At 37.7% G+C, this 18,294-nt stretch overlaps 1 protein-coding gene across 1 annotated transcript in view; it reads right to left on the bottom strand.

Moving 5' to 3' along the window:
• The window catches only part of cdh13 (cadherin 13, H-cadherin (heart)), a 1,331,220-nt gene that overhangs the window by 736,173 nt on the left and 576,753 nt on the right, over positions 1 to 18,294 (bottom strand). The window contains exon 5 of the mRNA XM_039763495.1: positions 8,444 to 8,596. Coding sequence (XP_039619429.1) covers positions 8,444 to 8,596 — 153 coding nt within the window. The remainder of the gene's footprint in view (positions 1 to 8,443; positions 8,597 to 18,294) is intronic.

Here is an 18,294-nt window from a genome sequence, read left to right as displayed (position 1 = left end):
CAGTGGCTAGGGCTCATTTAACTTTGGAACTGTTTTTAAGAGAGTTCCTACATAATATGAAAAGCACCTATTATCTTTGTCATATCCTCATGTCTATGTGTTCCTATATAGTATGTCTGCATGAAACAACTTGGCTCTCAGAGGTATGTCTTGTTGTAATATGGTACACTTGTTCTTCTGGGAAATTTATTGGGAAACTTCAATTATCATTGAGCTATTTCACATAAAACATACTGTACACACATTTTTTTCAGTTTCAGTAACTCCCATTTAAAAATCATTGGTAAATGCTCAAAATTGTCTGTCTTGAAACAGAGAAACATTTTGTGCAACTTCTATTAGAGACTGGTTTGCCGACTCAAATTTCTCTCAAAAGTGGTTATTTTAACTTTTGCTGGTCAGCCACTGGTGATGGCAAGACTAATTCCCAACACAAGTTTATTGTGACACCAGCAAATTCCAATGGGCAGCTGTTTATGTGGCTGTGTCAGTGGCTTGCAGGTATCTCTGTGTCAAATAAATGTGCCATAACAGTAAAATATGCAAGCAAAGGAACTAAATTAGAAACTAATGGAAAAAGAAAGGAGTTATGCAAGCTATGTGTGGATACTGTTTTTAACTGCATGTTATTTCAAAATGATGTTATTTTATCTGCGGTGGGCTGGAACCCTGCCTGGGGTTTGTTCCTGCCTTGTGCCCTGTGTTGGCTGGGATTGGCTCCAGCAGACCTCCATGACCCTGTAGTTAGGATATAGCGGGTTGGATAATAGATGGATGGATGTTATTTTATGTCATCTACTAATACAGCACACGTAAATTCATTCAATTATCACTATTTTGTTTCAGTATGAATCATTGTTACAAAATATATAATAAACAAAATGTGGTATCTTAGCTTTTGATGTTTGCAAATTAACAAAAATTTTAAATATACTGTGGAAGCCAGCCCCGGACACAGATAGACAGACACTTCCATGTTTTAGTCCAGGGTTTAGGCTAAGTCCCTGTCAGGGAGAGCTGAGAGTCACGTGTGCTTTGTGCTGACGTGTGCTTTGCAAACGCTAGAGTCTGTTGAGAGTTGTTCTGTGGTGTGAGATTTAAATTAAAAAAATACATTTTGCTCTTAAAAACTTGGGTTTTGGTTGTTGCTAAGGAACCGTGTGGGAATTTTAAAGCTTTTTTCCCTTTAGAAGGGTTTTTTTTTTCGCCCGCACAAGAGCAAAAGTAGCTGGGTGTTTGGAAGTGCGCTTGGAAAAGTTATTTGTACTTGTACTTGTTCTTTTTCTTGTTATCTGTATTTGAATTAGCATCGAGGCGGCAGGGTAGAAAGCAGCAGTAACTGATATCGGCATTTGTAAATAAATAACCGCGTCGTCGTAACAGCGATTCCTTAGTTTAAAGGAAAAGAAAAAAAGGCCGCGGCTGACTTCAAAGCAGTAAAAGGTGGAAACTCAGTAGTGCTCAGGTAAGCGGCCTGCGTTAAGACACCGATCAGGCAGTAGGAGCAAATAAGGTAGTAAAGTTTTATTTATTTGTTTATTTTAGATTAAACAGTCCTTAGCGGTCCAGAGGCAGAACAGTTAAGTGGGCGACAGCGTATTGGTTCATTAATACGGGGGAATACAAACAGTGCGAGTGAAGAGCTTATAAGTAAGAAGAACGCAAAGTTAGAAGAGACAGAGAAAAGTAAAGTTAACCTCATAGAAAGGCAAATAGCAGGCAGCTGAGAGGGAGAACAGTACAGGAGCTTAAGGGGAAAAGGTGTAAAATATCTGTAGCAGATCTTAGTGTTACCATTTAAGTTAAGGAGCAGCTGAAAGAAGAAGAAATTTAATTTTAAGAAAAAAAAAATATATAGTTAAGGCAGCTTAGTAATCCCAAATCAAATTTTAATAATGAGGCCAGTGCAATGCAAGTCCTGTTGGATGTTGGACTTTTTAGATGATGGTTTGGAAGAGCCAGTTGTCTATGAGGGCTACATCTGCAAGAGATGCCAGCTGATCCAGCACCTCGAGCTCAGGGTCGCTGAACTGGAGGAGGAGTTGGCTGACCTGCGTTGTAATAGAGAATTGGCGGACTTGGCCCAGGTGTCCTTTAGAGATAGTGTGCACCCCTAAGGTGGCGGGAGGAGATTCCAGACCAGACAGGTAGGAATAGGTGGGTCACGGTCATAAGGCGTAAGGTAAAGGGTGCACACTGTCCGGGGGCATCAACCCCAGAATTAGAAGTGTCTAACCGTTATCATGTCCTGGCAGAGCTGGACGGTGACTCTGATAATTCTGAGGTGGTAGGCAGGGTTGGCAGTTCCCAAAAAGAGAGAGGTAGTGATAGTTGGGGACTCAATCATTAGGGGGATTGAAGCGCAGGTGTGCTCCAGAGAGAGAGAGTCTTGCACGGTGTGTTGCCTTCCGGGAGCACAGGTGGGAGACCTCCCTGGAAGGGTGGATAGGCTCTTGGCCAGAGCGGGTGGATCCAGTTGTCATTGTCCACGTTGGAACAAATGACATACATAAGGGTAGTCTGTCAGTTCTGCGATCCAAATTCAAAGAGTTAGGTACCAAGCTGAGGAGCAGAACTGACAAGGTAGTCTTCTCCGAAGTTCTGCCTGTGCCACGCGCCAGTCCAGGTAAGATTGAGGAGATTAGAAGGCTTCAAATCTTGGTGCAGGGTAGAAGGGTATAGGTTTATGGGGCATTGGGACTCCTTTTGGAACAGATGGGACCTGTTCCGCCGTGACGGGTTACATCTGAACCGAGGGGCACCAATGTATTGGGGAGGCGTATGTGTAGGCTAGTCGAGGATTGTTTAAACTAGGGAATGGGGGCAGGGAGTTTAGGACAGGCCAGATTTAGATCTATACATGGAAGAACAAACAATGGTGTAGAAATAAAAATGCATAGTAATGTAAATTTTAAGCAAACACGTAAAGATAGAAGGATTAACACATTAAAAATAGCTTGCCTTAATGCTAGAAGTATCAAAAATAAGGTAAGTGAGTTGGAGTTGTATGTAGCAGAGCACAATTATGATATTATAGCAATAACGGAAACCTGGCTAAATAACAAAGATGGGGATGAGTGTAACATAGAGGGATACACATTTTTTGGAAGGATAGACAGAACAGAAAAGGAGGTGGGGTTGCTGTTTATGCCAAACAGGAATTAAATGTAAGTCATCTTCAGTTGGATGATGAGCCCCATCTTAGTGAGGACATGTGGCTTCGCCTGGAAAATATTAGGGAAAAGGTCTCATTTTAGGAGTGTGTTATAGACCACCCAATTCAGACAGTAATTTCAACACACATCTTTTAGTAATATCAAAAGGCAAGTTTACAGGGGATATTATAGTCATGGGGACTTTAATTATCCAAATATTAACTGGGATAACCTTACAGATGAGCAGGAGTTTTTAGAAGTAATCAGTGACTGTTTTTAACACAGCATGTTAAAGCACCAACAAGGGGTGAAGCCTATCTGGATTTAGTATTCTGTAATAATCAGGATAGAATTGAGGGTGTAGAGGTGATTGAACCACTAGGGTCAAGTGACCATAATGTAATACAATTCTCAGTATTTTGTAAGAGTACAGATGCAAAGACTAAAATTGTTAAGTTGAACTTTAGTAGGGCTAATTTTGAGCAGATGCGACAAAGTCTAAGTAGGATAGACTGGGATAAGCTTTTAAATGTGGAGACAGTCGAGGAGCAGTGGAACAGGTTTAAAATGTTTTACATGTAATGCAGGACAGATACATACCTAAATTTGGAAGTAATAGGAAACTAAAAAACTCCACGATGGATTAATAAAGATTTAAAAAGAAGTTGCAAAGGAAAAACTGCTGTATAAGGCATATAAGACTAATGACTGCAAAGAGAACCGTAGCGTATGAGAAAATGAGGGCAACCATTAAGAAGGATATCAGAGAGGCTAAAAGACAGTTGGAGAGGAATATAGCAGATAAGGCGAAAGAAGACCCCAAGAGATTCTTTCAGTATTTTAGTAGTAAAAGAACAGTTAAGGAGGAGGTCAAGTTCATCAGGAATAGTAAAGGGAATTAAAAGATACAGACAATGAAATAGCAGATGCCCTAAACTTACATTTTTCTGAGGTGTTTACAAGTGAGCAAGTGGATAACCTGCCAGAGGTAAACACAACTACTAAGGAGGTACTGAGGGATTTGGAAATTGTAGAGGGAGAAGTGCTGCTCAGATTAAATAAGATGAAATCAAACAAATCACCAGGCCCAGATAATATTTATCCTCGTGTTCTTAAGGAGGCTAGTGAGTACATATATAAACCCTTGACACATATTTTTAGGAAGTCACTGTGCACTGGAGAGATTCCAAAGGACTGGAAAATGGCAAATATCATCCCATTATATAAAAAGGGTGACAGGGCAGATCCAAGCAACTATAGGCCAGTAAGCTTAACAAGCATCACAGGAAAATTAATGGAAGGAATTATTAAGGATAAGATTGAGCAACACATGACAAGGACAGGAGTTATTCTGAACAGTCAGCATGGGTTCAGAAGGGGGAGGTCGTGTTTTACTAACATGTTGGAATTCTATGAGGAGGCAACAAAAGGATACGATCAAAGTGGAGCTTATGATATTATTTATCTGGACTTTCAGAAAGCATTTGATAAGGTGCCACATGAGAGGTTGGGCATCAAGTTAAAAGAAGTGGGAATTCAGGGTGATGTTTTTAGATGGGTGCAGAATTGGCTCAGACACAGGAAGCAGAGGGTGATGGTGCGAGGAACCTCATCAGAACTGGCGATGTTAAGAGTGGTGTTCCACAGGGGTCAGTGCTAGGGCGCTGCTATTTTTAATATATATAAATGATTTAGATAGGAATATAAGTAACAAGCTGGTTAAGTTTGCAGATGATACCAAGATAGGTGGATTAGCAGATAATTTGGAATCCGTTATATCATTACAGAAGGACTTGGATAGCATACAGGCTTGGGCAGATTTGTGGCAGATGAAATTTAATGTCAGTAAATGTAAAGTATTACACATAGGAAGTAAAAATATTAGGTTTGAATACACAATGGGTGGTCGGAAAATCGAGAGTACACCTTATGAGAAGGATTTAGGAGTCATAGTGGACTCCAAGCTATCAACTTCCAAACAGTGTTCAGAAGCCATTAAGAAGGCTAACAGAATGTTAGGTTATATAGCACGATCTGTGGAGTACAAGTCCAAGGAGGTTATGCTCAACCTTTATAATGCACTGGTGAGGCCTCATCTTGAGTACTGTGTGCAGTTTTGGTCTCCAGGCTACAAAAAGGACATAGCAGCACTAGAAAAGGTCCAGAGAAGAGTGACTAGGCTGATTCCAGGTCTACAGGGGTTGAATTATGAGGAAAGATTAAAAGAGCTGAGCCTTTACAGTTTAAGCAAAAGAAGATTAAGAGGTGACATGATTGAAGTGTTTAAAATTATGAAGGGAATTAGTACAGTGGATCGAGACTTGTATTTTAAAATGAGCTCATCAAGAACACGGGGACACAGTTGGAAACTTGTTAAGGGTAAATTTCGCACAAACATTAGGAAGTTTTTCTTTACACAAAGAACGATAGACACTTGGAATAAGCTACCAAGTAGTGTGGTAGACAGTAAGACGTTAGGGACTTTCAAAACTCGACTTGATGCTTTCTTGGAGGAAACAAGTTGGTAGGACTGGCGAGCTTTGTTGGGCTGAATGGCCTGTTCTCATCTAGATTGTTCTAATGTTCTAATAATCTTTAAACAGCACACGTTTATTTACACAGTTATAGTTCACAGCACACAGTGCCCCTGCACCAATCACCCTTCTTTCCAATCCTTTATGAAGTCCTTCACTGCCTCCACTCCTCTCCATGGAGCTCTGTCCTCTTCCTCCCGACTGCAACCATTGAATGGAGGGAGGCGGCCCCTTTTATACAGTCCCGGATGTGCTCCAGGTGCCTGACGACCAACTTCCGGCAACACTCCCCAGTGTGGCGGAAGTGCTGCCCTTGCACCCGGAAGCACTCCGGGCATAAACCATCCCTGGTTTGTCAGCACTTCCTGGTGTCCCAGAAGTGCTGTTCCCCAGGGATCAAGGACCGGCCGAGTGCCCATTGAAAAGAAGCGCCACTCTCCTGGTTCCTCAAATGCACCCAAATGCTAAATCAAGTGTACATATTTTTGTGCTATTGAAATTTGTGATGTGAATTACTTATTCTGGAATGTTGCTGAATTCGCTGCAAATACCGAATATTTTTATTCACTGTATGTATTAAAGTCTAGTTATTAGTTAAAGTTGAAACACAGTTACTACAGATCAATGTAGATTTTCTTAATTTTCCTAATTTATCTTGACATTTACAGTTTAGTGGAATGCAAAGTTTTATCTCATACCTTTATTACTCTTAGTCTACTGTATAATAATGCAAAACGGAAAACCAGAAAACCACGATGACTTTAAATGATCTGAATCTTAGGAATCAACCAAATGATACACAGTTCAGACCTTCCTTATGCAAGATGCAGCTTTTACAGCTAAAGCATAAGCAATCATTATAGCTGCATTCTACTTCTGTATTTAGAAATGTGAAACTTGACATTATTCTGCATGATGGTTAAGCATTACTCAGCTTTTTCCTCTTTTTAAATTTTGTTATATTCAAAGTTTTTATTGTGGAATGCCCATATCCCGATGTAAATCCTAAGTATTTTTCTATACTATATATTAGAATGTATAGTGACAATCTGTTCACAAAGTTTTCAGCTACAATAAGTTCTTGAATTTAAACTGTAGCAAACACTTCAGTGTTGCACATTTCTTATAAAAAAAAAGATTCACCAATAAACATTAAAAACTATATTCACTTTCAGACAGCTTTTTCTTTTGCTTTAGTATCAAATGGATAAATTCAAAGCCAGAACATATATAAAATTTTTAACACAATTAGTGCTGGTTGGGAGTTATTGTTAAATTATCAAGCTTTGTAGACCTTCATATTTTTGGTCAAAGTGCTTGGCCCTTACATGGCCAGCTTCTAACAATAAATAAGCATGAAGGAACAGTAAATAAGCAATAAGAAAAGACCAAGGAAATTGATTACAAGTAAATGAAAAGTCAGACGGTGGAGAGAAGAGGATGCATGGTTTTACAGAAAACTGTCAGTTATCCTGTTAGTTACCGACTTAAACTAGGAAGTAGATTAGATTAAAAATAAAGATTAGGCAAAATTCATGAGTAAAGGAGTGAAGCAAACAAACAGTATGGTTTAAAAACAAAAATACATAATGACTTGAGACATAAAATATAGCAAATTGTGACATCCTAGACTCAAACACTGATTGTAATTGGTGTAAAGGAATTTGCTTAAATACCAGTAATACTTATTTAAGTTGAGCTCAGGTGATGTCCTGTAACTATTTTCACCTGGTAAAATATGGAAGAGGCAAGGACAAAGACAATGTAGTATACAATTGGAGCCTGTATGGGCGTTTATCAGCAGATCTGGAAATCCAATCAAACATTGAAAAGTGACAATGAGATAGCATGTACAATTTCCTGTACTCAACATAAGAGTGTTGCTAAGACAAACACAAAACACTCGAAAACACCTGAGAAAAACCTAAACACCCTAATAAATCACCCTGATGAAACAATTAGAAATTAGATCCCTATTCCTAAAGGCAACAGCTTACATAAATACTACACAATACTTAAATTCTCCAGGTGATTTCATTCTAATCAGAAAGCCATTAAGAACACAAAAAAGGAATACTCAGAAAAAAATAGCCCTTTAATAATCTCAGCATTATTACTTTTGTTTTGTGCGTTACTTTGCAACATTTAATGCCTTAATTCTCTGGCTTAAACATGTTTGAATTTGCTTTGCTGTTGAAATAAAACTGCACAAGCTACACTGAGCTATCTTTTTTGTTTAATTATGATCAAATAATGATTAATTATATAAAAAAATTACAAACACAAAACCATATTACTTTACTGTGTAAATCATTACACTTTATAGGTTTAAATTAGTTACATGCCCACCAATCTAGCAAAGAGTCGTAATATATTTCAGTTTTCTTGATCAATTAATTAAAAGTTGCATTAAGTGAAATATAAACCAAAAAGCATATATTACATTTTATCAAATCTACACCTGTTGAAAATACACTTTAACTAAACTAATTGAAAGAGACATTGAAGACATTTTAGGGGTATAATTTTAACTGTTGCCATCAAGAGCCACATAAAATTTTAAAGCTCCAAAGAAAACTACTAAAAAAAAATATACTGTATTAAGCAAGACTAGCACACAACAATATAGTAACATGTACAATAGCATCCACAATAATTTGTGATTCTGTTTAGCAAAACTATATTGTCCAAAGAGGGGACTCGGCCTAAGAAAGATAATCAGTAGCTCAGTCACACTGTAAATATGATACTTACATTATAAAAATCAATTATTTCACGATCCAGGGTGCGAGTGACCAACACTTCTCCTGTGTTTTTGTTGATGTTGAAGACACCCTTAGGATCCTGATCTGCACCTTTTCCAGAGAGTCGAAATAATGCATTGTCCATATGATCACTTGATATTACCTGTGATGTAAAGAAATGCACAAATTAATATAACACTAAGTTTTATCTTTCATAAATTTAAAATGTTTTACGTTATTGAAATGGGTCACACTTGCAACAATGTTCTATGTGTAGAATAGACTGCCTTATTTTCCAATAGGCCCAAAAAATTAAGAAAATAAAGTAAAACATTTTATTAAATGTACATCCTAAACATCACATAAGTTAAAAAAAGATCTCTTGCTGCTACAACAAAGTTGTTAGTTTCAGCACATCAGTCAATGAACCAAAATCAAGCTAAATGGCAATAATGCAAGATAATAAATGTGAATGAGATATATTATAATTAACATTCACAGAAACTCTGAATCATTGCATTGAGAAAAACTACAGAAGTCACAATTTGACATCTTAAAACAAAACTTCTCTCGGGATTAATAGGATCCTTACAACTGCCACTACATTAACCCAAAGGTTCACATTTTTTTAAGAGGTACACATTTGCAATAAGGGATGTCATTTTCACTTGAAAGTGCATAATAAATGACTAATATATTATGGGCAAAGCTACAGTTTACTGATTAACTCACGAGTCTGTCCTTTATTGCCCTAAATATTCTATTTGTACCTCTCTTGTGACTGGGTTTAAAAATGTGTTATGAATAACAAATTATAATGCAGATGATAATGTCTCCAAGCTAAAGACAGATGCTCATCCAAAAATTATCTATTTGGAAATAAAACTGAAACGATTCCTTTGAGATATACGTTTGACAGGATGCTATCAATGTCTGCAAGCATTATACATTGAACATGCCACTTTTTCCCCATCAGAAGAGATACTGGGATACATATACAAATGATATGATGATCAACTTATTCTTTTATAGATATACGGTTTCACCTGATATGAGTGGTGTGCTACTGTGCACAGAATATACAAATAGAATGAGCAGTTCAACTAAAAACAGTGTAATACTGTACATTAAATTAGAGGCATCCTTTTGTATGCACAGGATCACTTTACAATGACTTCATATTTTAATTTGCTAACCTGAATGATCTGTTTAGCATCACTGATTCAATTAGGAAAGAAGATGCAAGCCACAGAGCATTTGTAAATCACAGGAATGAACAAAACTGTACAGTCCATTTTGCAAAAAACTGTAATGAAGAGAGTGCATGTTAACAGGGTATCAGAGCTCCCAAAATGTTGCACCTTGTGAACATACCTAAAGGTTAGGATAGTGTCTCACCATCACTGCTAAAAATGTCCAGAGCAACATCCTCCCTGGATATTCCAAGTCACCGAATAGATTACCAGAACCTCCTTTAAGATGTTTGAATGTCATTCCCCATTACTTCAAACTTTCTCCTCACACCCTAGTTCACTTCTGTTGCTTCCACTTTTTGGTTTGCAGCCATCTCTCAAGTCAGGCCTCTTGCAAATACTGTAGGAATAACTACTTTTTTTCACAGCTTACTCTTACAGATTCTTGTGGCTGCCTTCACTACCAAAATCTCAAGCAAAGTCCATACAGACTCCACAAACTTTTAATAAGATGCAGGAGGTCTTCCAGAGATTCAATTCATCATGAACAGAGGCATTCACTAGTTATTCCCAGCACTCCATAATCTCGTTTTCATCTTTTCGGTCTGCACAACTAACAACCATCTATCCTTCAGAGCCAATTCATCATCAAGTGGTCATAAGCTGAAAGTTCAAAGCCTCTATTCAACATGAAGACTTGAAGTGTCCAGAATTTGTTGTGAGTCATTAATTGATGACTAACACTAGTTACTGAATTGCCAGTTGTACTTCCCTTAAAATTTACATTGCTTTTGAACTTTGGGTTTACGAAGAACAATCCATGACTAGGAAAGAAAAAAATGCCAATTTCTTTGAGAAAGATCAAAGAAGCCATTCCTTCTTATCAAACTCCTCCAAGTATTTCTAACATTCTTCTTGTGAGTTTTGAAATTTCCTACAATAACTACAGAGGTGGTAGGCAGCACAATTTTGTGCCCTGAATCATCTAGCCATAAAGACACTTAGACACACATGCACAACAGAATGTCAAATGCTTCCTCTCTGTAACTTGAATTTACACTGATACAACCCACTTGTACACTAATACAGTCTCCAGCTGCTTGACACTGAGCCAAGTTCCTTTGAATATCTTCACACCAGCTCTAGAGTAAGGATTAATATACCCTCATTCCAATGGGGTAACCAAAGGAAATGCAATACTGTACACTGATGTGTGTCCATATATAATTAGGTCTGTTTTGTGCCAACACAAACATGGACTTCTTCCTTGCTGGAGTGTTACATTCTAAGCCAAAAAGCCAGTTCCTTAGTCAAGGACTAGTGTACCTGGATTTGTCCTGCCCTTGCCTGACTCCCAATTGGCATCATACAAGACTTCTTCATTTACGTTGCATGTAGTGAGTTCAATGGGCAACTCAATATCACTTTTCCTGACTCGACTACTTGGGCCACCTGGTCATAAAATGCATACCAGTTAATAGCATTAACTGTCTAGTGTGAGGAGTAGGTCCTGACATTGCTGTTCTGGATGAGGTTCTGTTTGATTATTTTTAGACCCATTATGAAAGTCTGATTTCTAGCCCCTCAATTTAGACTTATTTGGCATGGGAAAATCCAGATTCAATCATCTCCAAGTTCTACAGATCACTAAGGCACACATACCTCCTCAACCTACAATGTCATAATCCTAAGAGAAGAATTACATAACGCTAGGGTTTTATTTTGTATAGTACCTGTAACAGTTATAACAACGATAATGTGCTTTGTAGGACTATATTTAATACAGTAATTGCATTCAAATGAGATATTTACAGTGGAGACAACATGCAACCCCCCTGTTCTTAGATCTTGTTCTGCTTTTCTTATTGTCTGTTTTAAAAGGATATTCATTGGCATAGTACATGCCATCTGTTCAGAAATTCATTAATGTGGTTTAAAAAATTTGTTCTTTAAAATCCTGGGTCAAATAAGCAGTTTTCATATTGTTAGCCGGCTTCAAACCACATTCATCTTCAAGGCAGCTGCTGGCTTCTTATCAGGGGTACTACCTAGGACTAGACAATACGGAATTAAATTGATATTGTGATATTTTGACCCAAAATACATACAGGTATGCACATGCACATTTTATATACAGAGTTCAAAATGTGGTATATTCTGTTATAAGAAATATATGAACTTTTTTTTTCTTCAGATATGCCTCTAAGAAACAGTCAGCATAAATCACATAAAACAAATATGGCTGGAAAAAAAATCTCCCCTCTACTTTTATTTAATAAATTGTGCTTAATGCCTTGAACACTCTCCTGGCATTTGTGTCTACCAATCATTAAACATGGTTCACTCTCTGTTTGACTTTATACACATTTTATATATACACATTTTATATGTACAAATAAACAACCACACATTTTAAATATAAATATTAAGGTGGAGTTGAAGTTTGGTTCAGCCCTATTGGGTTCCGTGGAGGACACCAGGGGGAGCTTCAGGGCCTTATAGTGAACTTCTACCACACCTGGGAGTGATTCCAGGTAATACTGATGAGCCACCTGGAACACTCCAAGGACCGGAATAAAAGGAGCCACCTCGCTCCATTTGGGGAGCCAGAGTCGGGAGGAGGTGGACGAAGCTTGCCAGAGAGGGTTTAGAGGTGGAAGGATGGAAGAGAAGAATTATAAAAGGACTGAGACTTGTATTGTGAATGGTGCTTGTGCACTGTGCTGTAGGGAGAAAGAAAACACTCCCCAAGTGTAAATAAACCATGTGTGCTGTGTAACAACTTGTGTCTGCCTATCTGTGTTGGGTTAGGGCAGCTGTATGGGCCCCGGTGATCCACAATATACATATATATAACATAAAAGCAAAGGTCTGTAATACGGTTTGCATATTGGTAGCTAGAAATCCTCAAAGGGAGAACATGATTCATGTATCTTAAAATATTTTTTAATTCCTAAGCTTTTGACAACCTATCAGGGTCATCATCAGAGGAAAATGATTAGACATGTAGAGATCAAAATGTAACATATGGTAAATGAGGATGGTGGAATAGGAATAATAAGGTAGGGTTCGGAGGGTGTTGGACATAAAGACTTATTTAATATGTGGATGTTTTTCTTTTCATGCCTGCATATGCTGGTGTTTTCGTTGGATATCCATGATTCAGCCAGCTCTCTGGCACTTTTAGTATTAGCACTGAATTTTATTTGTACTATGTCCTAGTTAAACGTGTGTCTGGTCGAACTTGTATGTGTATATATCAGAGACAGCGAGTCCTTGCTTTAGACAGTGCAATGTTCTTGTATACTTGTTGCAAGTGTTTTAGATGTTCGTCCAACATATACAGTAGGGCATGTGCTGTTTGGTACACTGTATGCTATGTTCCTTGTCTCTGTGGCTGATTTCCTGCTTTTGGTATTAAAAAGAACCGTCCTCAGAATGTTTGCAAGTTTATGCACTCTTTACTTTCCGATACACCACAATAAGGAAGGCTGTGCCAGGTGGAATGAGGTTGGAGTTGGAATTGATTGTTTGCTCTGGTCTGTGGTATCTACTATGTAAGCCTTGTTTGATAAATGTCTTAAGGTAGCCATTTAATGTGAACAGATAAAAGATAGTGTCTAAAAGATGTCGTTCATTCTTTTAGTTTCCCTCATATTACAGTAGGTGTAAAAGCTTCTGAACAATGTTTAAACACAACTCTATTTATACAATGAGAGGTGATTGGCAGAAAAATTTAATATTTTGTCTACATAACATTCCTTGTGATAAACACTCACACATTGCTACCTCTTTCAATGGAGATGTCCATGAAGCTGATGTGTTGGTTCATTTCTCTTTCCTTAGTGAACTGGATTGCATGGAACATTGAGTTGATGTGGCTGTGGAATTCATTCAGGTGGTCACTTTTTAATATGACAAATGCTTCGGCAACGTAGCCTATCCAAAGTTAAGGTGTGAACGGAGTTATAGCCACGCTTTTAAATCACTATATAACTGGTTCAGCTAAGAGTCCTCATAACTTTGATCCCATTCTTTCTGTCTGTAGCATTTTACATTAAAATGGAAATTCTGTGGAATGAAATTTTTGCTTTCTGAGGCACATTAAAGTTAATGCAAAATCTTTGAACCTCTGCTACAGATTTATATTCTTAAGAGCGAGCACACAATGAAACAGCATCCAATTGTCCTTGGCCACTGAAAATGCATTGTGTATACAACATACTCAAAGCCTAATCGGTCCCTTTTCATAACACCCCAATAAATGCCAAAATGAAAATGAAGCATTAGAATGTGACATGTCACATTAGTGCTCACCTATAGCATTCACGCATCCCTATCCTAAGTTTGACTGTATAACTGGTAGGGAAACGGTAAGTGGTGTCGTAGGATATATTTTTTATATTAATTGGCCCAAAAAAACAAAAGCTCCTTATGAAGTGTCAACAGCGTTGCTTCACATACAACCACAATAATTAGTATCAGATTAAAAGGTTTTAAAAATTCACTAGAACAACATATTTATAAGTGTTAATGCAAAACGAATGTATTGTACATTGAATACCCTTTGTTGTAATTAGGAATTTCAATTCAGTAGCTAAATAAAATAGCAAGTAATGCATTTAACCCTGTAACTGATATGAATATTGAATAATTCACATGCAAAATAAAAAAAAATACAAAGGCTGATGTTTTTATTCAACACAGAGTGTAAATCACTTGAAATAGGTGGATGAGGACTTACGCTACATGTTCCTGTCACTTCTATGTGATGTGAATTACTGGTTAGTGCAGTTTTCTGACCACTGACAAAGTAAGTACTTTTAGCTCAAAGAATCCAAAACTGTGTTTTACAATATGGCAAATCACACAGCATTATCTAAGTCCCCCTGTGGCTTGTTCGCTCATATCATATGTAGTGAAACAGCAAATGAAGAAAAGAAAAAGAAAAAAGAATTTTGCTTAGCAGGGACCTGTTTTGCCAGGGAGGCAGAAGAGCATGTTGCAGGTGCTTCCTCTGCTTTAATTGCCTATTCATATTTACTAAAATGTTTTATTTTTAGCTATTGTGCTTCTTGAACTAGTATCTCCTGTAAAACCTAATCATTTGCATACAGACTAACTACCTGTTCTGCATTGTTTCTTCTGATCCTCACTTCATTTTTTTTTATACTTACCATTGACAGGTGACATGGGTGGTGTCAATATAAATTCTCTTAGGAGTAGATTTTGCATAATTTATTTTACTTTCAGAAGAAATTGGGGTAAACAATATAAGTGTTGAGCATCACAATATTATTTTGCATATTTATTTTTCTTAAATATCAAATCCAAAATTCGATATATTGCCCAACCCTAGTACCACCTTACATAAGACTCCCTCCATTGGAACCCACAGCTACCTTTCCTTTATCTTGCATGCATTTATATATACATACACAGTAGCATCTCTCAAACAACTTATCCTGAATAAATTTGTGTTTATAGCGAGTGTACCTCTCATAGCACACAACACAACATGATAAAAGTGTATACCCTCTTATGCAGCTATAGTCCTAGTAAATTTTGTCAATATACTCAAGCATTTCATGGCAGAAACCCTAGGACATAATGGTGGACACCAGAGGTGGGTGAAGCCATCAGACTCAAACGCAGAAAGGGAGGTCATGACCTTGCCCAGACTGTGTTAAGCAGGGATGGAGATGTGCTGACCTCTTCTGGGAACATTGCAAAGTGATAGAGAATCACTTTCAGGAAATCTTTACCTAGTGGACAAGCCCTCATATATGTGTTGAACATGTCTGGTGAGGTGGATTCCATCACTTTTTCCAAAGTCACTACGGTTTTCTGAGGACTCCATTGTGGTAAAGCTTCTGGGGTTGATGATGTGTGCCAGACATTGTTGTGCCTTTTTCCGATTACTGGTCATATTTGTAGCTTTCATGGACAGAATATCAAGGTTCAGCTTATGAGTTGCAGGTATACAGTTGTGGAGGCTAGGAGTAGGACTGTTGCTTTATGCAGATGATGATGTTTTCTTTGCTTTATGACTATGACTTTTAGCCCACACTTGAGTGATTTTCAGCCGAATGTGAAGCAGCAAGAATGAGGATCAGTACTTCCAAGTATGAGGTCATGGTTTTCTATCAGATAACAGTGGGTTGCTCTCTCTAGGTGAGGGAAGGGGGGGACAACTGCCCTAGGTGGATGAGTTCAAGTATCTCAGGATCTTGTTCATGAGTGAGGGGAGAAAGGAATGGAAGACCAACAAGCAGATTGGAGTGGTGGCAGATGTTCTGTGGGCACTGTACTGATCCATAGTGGTATAGTGGGAGCAGAGTCTAAACACAACCCTCTTGGTTTACAGGTCTTTCTACGTCATTTTCTTCACCTATGGCAATGAACTGTGGGTAATGACTGAAAAAATTAAATCACAAGGGGAAGAAATAGGGTTTCTTTGCAGGGTTGCTGGGCGGACACTCCATGATAGCGTGATAAGCTCAGCAATTCAGGAAAGCCCTAAAACAGAATCACTATTTCTCTAGCTTGAGTGGAGCCAGTTAGGGTGTTTTGGGTATGCTGTAAGGATGTGCCCCCAAGTGGCGACCTTTAGTGTACCCAGGAGATACTGGAGGGATTATATCACCCTGCTGGCTAGGGAATGCCTGGGAATTCTGCAGAAAGAACTGTAACCTGTAGTTGGGAAAAGTGAAGTCTGGGCTGATCTGCTTGCCTGCAACCGTAATCCTTACCAGGAAAAGTGGTTTCAGAAGATGAAATGAGAATTAAGCTTTGCAGTTCAAACAAACTAGAACAAACCTTAATTTAATCAACAAGAGCCATATAGAGTAGCCAAGGGTGAGATATACATTACATCTAAATTCAGAAGGTGGCACAAGTCCATTTCTCACTCTTATCTGGTTCGGATCTTGGGTTGTTGGGATTTCCATTATCTTGTCAAAGCCACTTCTTTCTGTCTATCTGCAGTAATGAGTCTACCCTTGACCCTTAAAATTGACCAAATTATGCAAATATGTACTTGTTTCCGTGAAATCCAATAGGTAACAAATTATGTCAACATATTAATCAATAGTCAATTAGTAAGCAAAGGTCCATCAGTTCTTAAAAAGTCCAACTTTCTGACAATGATGTCCTTTAGTATCCCATGCTTCTTTTATAAGCGCGTTGCCATTTGATGAAGTTCCTCGGGGCAGAGAATTTTTACTTGGTTTTGTTATTAAGTCTTTTAACATTCAGCTTTGTTTTTCAGCTAAATCTTAAGGTCCTCTTCAAATACCAGGTCACTTATTAACTCTGTTTCAGTGTCCTCAAACTTCAAAATAGTTTCCATTTATGTGAAGTAGCAAGGCAGTCAGCTATGCATTTGCATTCCATAATCACCACATCCAGCATGAAAGTGCTATGAAACATTGTTTTTGTTGTGCATGTAAAATATCCATACACCAGGAAATTATTTTGAATGAAGATATGTGAAAAGTGATATATATCTGGATAAAAAATTATGAACACAAGGTGTGAAAAGGATTTTGGGGTATGAAATAAAATTGTTATCCACTAGGCAATGCATTAAAGAAATTCACACATAAAAACACAAGAACTGCTGAATATAAATCGAGGGACATTATGCATTACAGTACTTTCCCAAAAATGACTGGTTTGCTCGCTGCAGATAAGCTTCCCAAAGTGGAAGAAATGAGGTTCCTAGGGATCTTGTTTATAAGGTAATCACAGGACTGATCAATAAATTGGACAGTTTTCAAGTGTTATGCTGATGTATAATGGAGAAATGGGAACTAATTCCTTAAATGGTGTTTTCAAGTTAACCCATTTAGTCTATATCTCCATCTTCATCTATGGACAGAAACTGTGGTTACTAGACAAACGAATGTCCTGCAAGTACAAAGTGGCTAAAACTGAGTTCTGGAACTCAGTTTGTGAATTTAAGGAGGTCAGCAGTGCTAATGGACCCACTGTAGCTGGGTGAGAATCTCTGGATATATAGTTAAGATCGCCTCTGAGCATCTGCTGAATTGGGCACAAATCACTGCATTAAATAAATACCTTTTAACAGGCCTGGGGACTGTTGCTGTAAAAGGATAGTCTAATCTGTCCAGATTTATATGTTATTTTGATCTTCTTTAGGGAAAACTGATGTAAATTGAAGTGGTACACAGGTGAAGTATGAACTACTTGCAGAGCATACTGTAAAGGAATAATGAGTAGTTAGGGAGCAGGCGGCAGGGAAACTGCAAGAAAGGGAACAACAAAGTTACTTAAAACAGTAAATGAAATGTTATGTGGATTAAAAAAATTCACTCTAATACATGATACTTATTATTAGTTACTAATGAACTGATTGCCTAAATTGCCACCAATCAGGATGGAAAGGCATAGTAAGTACTGTAAAAAGGGCAACTTCAAATACATCTTAATTTATCATTAGGTTTTTAATAGTAAATTTTAGCAGAATGCGGTTAGGATTCAATTATGAATTGTAATTTTTTATTTTTGTAAATTTTGCCTAATTTCCTAAATCTAATTTATTGTAATGTTTGTAATTTTTGACCTATCCCTTATTTTTACTATTTTGCCATTACAGCCTTCAAGTGTTATTTAAACAACCAAATAACATATATCACCTGAGTTT

This window comes from Polypterus senegalus, chromosome 9 (genome assembly GCF_016835505.1).
Source record: "Polypterus senegalus isolate Bchr_013 chromosome 9, ASM1683550v1, whole genome shotgun sequence".
Lineage (NCBI taxonomy): Eukaryota > Metazoa > Chordata > Cladistia > Polypteriformes > Polypteridae > Polypterus > Polypterus senegalus.
This window is presented reverse-complemented; position numbering and strand designations above follow the sequence as displayed.